Raw genomic sequence first — 6,037 nt, forward strand, 5'->3', positions numbered from 1 at the left:
TGACATCCGGGTCTCTTCCCGAGGGAAGCTGGCAGAGAGAGACATTGTTCAGGTGACTGCCCTTTAGAGTATTGAAGAAACTGCCACCGTATCAGTGCACTTGTCTAGATTGCAGCTGCTTATGGAACCAAAAACAGCCTTTCCATTGCAATGCAACAGGAATACATTAGTGTGTTGTCTGATGACAATACACTACAATAGGAATCTTGATTGTGACAAAATGTCCAGTCTAAAGTGGGCAGACCCACTTAGGACTATAAAGCAACATACCTGCCTAGCTGATATTGAAAACGATAAACACTTTTCAAGTTTCACATACATATATCCTTTGTGCTGGTACATACAAATGTGGATGCCTATTTGTCTCAAAACACCATCTGTTGGCAACTCCTAACAGATTAGGACATCTGTGAGGCTCCATCGAGATGAGCATGTTAAGAAATCTTGATAACATGCATCACAGTACGATCCATAATTGTGTCACTCACAGAATAATCAAGCTGTTATAACTAACCCTTACACTGAGATGCTTGATAACAGCAGGCTGAGTCTGAACGGTTTCACATTTGATGTGTGCTATTGCTCTGCCTAGCTGGCACACTTGTTAGTGATGCTTTCAAACCATTGCATTCCAATACTGAATCACTGCCATTCTTATGGTCATGTCAAGTTTTTCAATAACACATGAAGTATTTGTATTTAATATTTGCTTAATATGTTAAGTGACTATTTATTTATAAGCCTTATTTGGCTTTGACCAGTCTGATGAAGTTTTATTATCTTGAGCCAGAAAAGTGACAGCCATCCTTCCCCCTGGCTAAACATACGTCAAGATGAATACTCATATAAGAAATGTAGCATTTCTCAAACCTATTTTTGTTGCCAGAAAGAATATGTTATTGCAATTACATTGGGCATTTTGTCTCACTAATGGTGGACACACACACATTTTACAACTAATCTGACAGTCTCAGGTTACCTACTAGTAAGATACTTTATGCAACAGATGTCAGATTAGGTGTTGGAACTTTAGTCATCGTAAATCTACCTACCATTTAGTGTAACTAGTTAGCTATCTTGCAATTTATTTTGTGACAGAAAAAGGAGTAAGTGAATGAGTGAGTTGCAGCATGGGCAAAGGAGGGTGTCATATGGCTAATACAAACATGTGCCCTGCAGTAGTGGGGTTTCTCTAATACAAACATGGGCCCTGCAGTAGTGGGGTTTCTCTAATACAAACATGGGCCCTGCAGTAATGGGGTAGTGCACACTGCTGCCTGCTCACAGATGGCTGGAGCCTATCCCAGCATGCATTGGGTGGGAGACAGGGAGGTCACAAGGTAAACACACATCAGACATACAGTTACAGGGTAACCACACATTTTTAAAGATCAAATTCAGGGAATTTTCAGGGCCAATTCTGTAAAATTCAAGAACCAAACATGGCATCGTTTGAGACACGGATCAAGGTTAATACTGTTACAACAGATCATTTTTATAATGAGAACCAGCCAGCTTTACAGAAGCTCCCAGACAACAATTTTTGATTATTTATCAAATCACACCATTCTCCATGCACACTGCCCGAAATGGAAAGCACCCAAGTGATTTTGTCTTGTTTCCAGACCTATCAAGCTTATTTTCTGATATTTTTAGTCAAATGATCTCACTGCACTGGCAGATAATCTTGTTGGTTTCAATCAATTTCACTCGATATGCCAATATGACTTCTTTTAAGAAATCCTAAAACAAGTCTTGAAAAAAGAAACTTTCTCAATCACAAGTTACTGAAAAAAGTTTAATTAGTTGAAAAAGTAAAAATGATCTGCAGTCAGATGATTTCACAAAACAAAAATAATCCTAACATAAGCTTGATAAGATAAAATAAAATAAAAAATACAGTTTTTTGCAGTGCACAAGAAAACTTTGTTACGAATTAAAGTTAATTATGTTATGAATGAAAGTTAGGAATCTGCATAAGCATGGTTATTCTAGTTCAGTATTTATTGTCCCTTTTTTTCTGCTTCAGTTTGTCCCCTTCCGAGACTACATGGACCGAACAGGCAACCACGTGTTGAGCATGGCACGGCTGGCTAAAGATGTGCTAGCAGAGATCCCAGACCAGTTTATCTCTTACATGAAGAGCCGGGGGATCAAACCCAACCCAGCGCCACCCCCCTACACACCATCTGGACACACACACCACCACACCCAGATCTGAACCCCTCCTCTTCGCGTTGACTGAGGACTGGCCGGAGGCAGCATGCAGTCGCCCCTCACCATTCAATGGCAAATCCAGATGGAGGGATCCAGAGGAGACATATAAATGGGCGCCAAGTTTTGTGCTGTATCCTGCCAGTGACTATTGTTGGAGCAGCGCTACCTTTTTGTTTTCTGTGATTGCTCCATTTGTTTGGTTTCTCTTGAAGAGAGACTGCAAACTTTTGTTAATGTACCAGGACTTGTGGGTGAAAGCCTTTTAATCAATAATGGGCAAGTGACTGTTTCATGTCTATTTTGACAGCAGGTTGGTTCAAAAGGTCACGTTGTGGTTCAAACTTGTGCCTGTCTGTGGTTGTTTCTATAGTTGTTTCAAATGCACCCTCATTTGAACTTTGACCTAAGCCTTGCTCGTCACTCAATGGTGTGGCTTAATTCAGTGATATTTTTAGGTACCTTTCCCTTTCTGGAATTTGTTTTGCATTTTGGGATTATTTAGATATTTTCTATTGCATCAAATATGATGGGGGGGGAAACTACATCTGTAGTTTGCACAATTTGTTTAATTACTTTGAACATTAATCAGAATTTTCATACCATAAGGTATCACTGCTCTCTTCCTTATTAAGTAAATGTTTATAAAAGCATGTTGTACTGTAAAATGTATGATAATTATTCCCCATATTCCAGTATTTATTCTCGAATGTTATTCAAAGTGGCATGGAAAATTGATAAATTTGTATTTGAGTACGATACACTTAATCCATTTTGGGTCTCTTTGGAGTGGTTAACAATTATTTTGAACTGATTACACAATATTTATAAAAGCACAAGGCAATCTGTCTCTCTACTCCACAGTCCACACCAAGGACTACAATTATGGTTATGTTAACATCAGGTTCAAAATATTGAATCCCTTTGAGTGCTGCTATTGGATCATTTTTTAACAAAGGGCATCCGTTTTTAACTCCTGTCAAACGTCTTTTGTAGTTTACTTGCAATCCATGGTCAAATCCACCGTGTTTGATATAGATTTGTTTGAGGTTCTCATCCAGTAAGGATCAATTCCCATCAGACAGGATATTGCACAGTAACATTAAATTGTATTATAACATACTTTCTCTAGCATGCTATGAAGCCAGGTTCTATAATTAAGGTCAGTTTGCTCTGACTATGAAAATGAAATAAACCAAAACAGAAACAAACCTGCCTCCAAGCCATTCCAGTTGAGCAGCAGGTAATTTTCTGTGCACTCTGCATCCTTGCACAATGTTATAAAAACAATCCCTGACATTCCTACTGTGTGATGTGTCGCCTTACCAAAATGCACATCAGAGATCAAAAGAGACCTTGTGTTTCATAAATCAATAGGATTTTTTTTTAATTAGCCGTCAGTAAGCACACTGGGAACATAGTAGCTAGAACTAAAACCTGTTTAACCATTTAAAGAGAGCATAGATTTAGGACAGATGAATTACTAATAGTATACCACTCCAATGTTGCTTTTTTGCTCCCAACGACTGACATCATTCCTGTCATCTGACCTAGAGACTATTCACAATGTTTCTGCTCAGTCACAATTGCAATATTTTGTTTACAATTGTCATAGCATATTATCTACATCAAATAGCCTTCCTGCGCCAACAGAAGCTATGAGACACCCAAACTCCTTCAGCTGTTACTCAATGTTCAGGCAGAGGCAATACATCATTTAACAACTGCACTGCATAATGTTTGCTTTGTAGGTGTGATCATATCAACCACAAGCAGTTGAAATTATGTTATTTTAATGGTGATATTTTGGCAGTGGTGTGATTTTGAACTGCCGTACATGTTACCAACCCCGATCCATTCCACTCAAAACGCAGAGAGGCTAAATGGAGGGTGTCATATCCCTTTGATCTGACACAGTTAGACAGAGCCAGAATTAAGCTGAGATGGAGGGAGATGTTCTGCCCCAATGCCTGTAGTTTAGGAAACCAAAACCAACATCCTCAGCAAAGACGGTAAGAATGTGAAAGGCAGCCAAACCATCTCCATCCCATTGTATTCAAAAGCAGTTTGGGTAGAAGACAAGTGTGGTTCTAGGTGGTGTGGGCAGAAATGTAGTTAATGGTGGCCAAAACAATACACTGTAATTTGCTTGAACATGTTTGTGTAGTGTGGGGTGGGGTAGGTTAGGATGAAAGAATAAAAACATAAATGGGTGTGGACCTACATTACATTGTGAAGTGTGTCTAAGAGTTGCTTTGCATATTGATCCCAACAGCACTTTATCCTCGAGATGAGTGCTTTTACTGTATATGTTTTACATCTTTTGGGGGGTATTATTGTATTGAAGATCTTTATTTTTCTCTGGAATGTGTATGATAAGCCATCATTCTTGCTGGATGTCATTATTGTGACATCTCTTCTTCAAACCAGGATGGATTGACTGCATCAATATTTAAACATGGGGTATAATGAGAGTGTTTTGTAGACAGTGCCATCATCTGTAAAATAGTGACCAGCCCAACCGGATTACATGCATGTTAGTGCCAAACATGGCAGCAAGCTCTGTGGACTGTTTGCTATTTCTTCTCTCTTGTGCCTGGCAATCTCCTGTTCTCTGAACTTGTCATTTGATCTCACCAGTGGTGAGAACTGTAGCTAATTAGCATGTTCAGTTAAGAAGTTTTTTTTTTTTTAATCTTTTTTTCTATAATCCCCATTTTTATCTTTCTTGTTTATATCTCTTGGGTTTCTAATTTGCATGATCTCCTATTTTCCTTTTAACAGGTTTTTTATTGTACATGATTGTTGTCATGGTGGGTTGTGAAATGCTTTGTATTGGATTGCCTTAAATGAAAATGAATTAAAACGACTACTTTTATAAAAGTTGTTGGAGAGTTATATTTTGATTTCAGTATTATTCCAATTTGACCCCTTGCTTATTAAAAGCAGCAATGATAAAGTTCCATGACAGATTACCTGATTATTATTGTGATCTCTAAAATAACCCATTGAATTACTCCAATTCAGCCAAGTAGTCAGATTATTATGAGTACTGGATTACTTCCCTGCCAAAATGGACAGAGCATGGAATTAGACAATCTGTGTTCCTTACTCTTATCTACAAACATGATTTATTTGCTTTGATAACGCACTGTAACCACTCTGAAGAAATATACAACCACTAATTTATGTCAAAACACATTTGTTTTTGCAAACATCTGAAAATAGGATCACGTTCACTTTCTTTCTTGATCAGATTATTGCATGACATTCCTTATCCTTACGACCCAATTGCATATGGTGACATTTCCCAAGTATGACTGCAGGCATGCTCTGATAATTGTTTATTGCAACAGATAATATGATAAAAAAAAATACTGTTAAAAAGCCATAGGGCTTATGAATTTTAAATATCAAGTGGCAATCTCACCTCAATGCAGCAGCCTCCTAATATCAAGTTCCTGCTAATGGGTTTGCCTCTGCTCAGGGCATTCAGGGTGTTTCACAGAAATCTAACACCTCAAATAGTTTGTCACATCTATTTTAGTGTTTAAGTGTTGTCTGATGCATGGCAGGCAGTGCCCCGTGCTTACAGGAGAGGAAGTTGGCCTCTTACCTCTGTGTGGGCGCTGTAGCCTGATCCAGGTGCTGCCGTGGTGTCGACTGTCTACTGACAGGAGATAGCAATGGCAGAAACAGATATTTACAATCTCACTACTGACAGAAAGCTATAGACTTGGCCTCACATCAAATGTTTTGCTGAATTAGGCCCATAACACCCCTACTGGTGTACTATACAGTACATGCATGCACTGTACTTCTT

General features: G+C 38.6%; 1 protein-coding gene across 1 annotated transcript in view; it reads left to right on the forward strand.

Moving 5' to 3' along the window:
• The window catches only part of LOC310771378 (copine-8-like), a gene marked incomplete at its 3' end in the record, with an annotated part of 23,142 nt that extends 20,921 nt beyond the window's left edge, over window positions 1–2,221 (forward strand). Inside the window, exons 10-11 of the mRNA XM_083664004.1 lie at window positions 1–52; window positions 2,030–2,221. The exon at window positions 1–52 is cut by the window's left edge and continues 22 nt beyond it. Of these exons, the coding sequence (XP_083520130.1) occupies window positions 1–52; window positions 2,030–2,221 (244 nt within the window). The remainder of the gene's footprint in view (window positions 53–2,029) is intronic.
• Between the last annotated feature and the right edge of the window lie 3,816 nt (window positions 2,222–6,037).

Source organism: Poromitra crassiceps (genome assembly GCF_964638095.1).
Source record: "Poromitra crassiceps genome assembly, contig: HAP1_SCAFFOLD_576, whole genome shotgun sequence".
NCBI classification, from domain to species: domain Eukaryota; kingdom Metazoa; phylum Chordata; class Actinopteri; order Beryciformes; family Melamphaidae; genus Poromitra; species Poromitra crassiceps.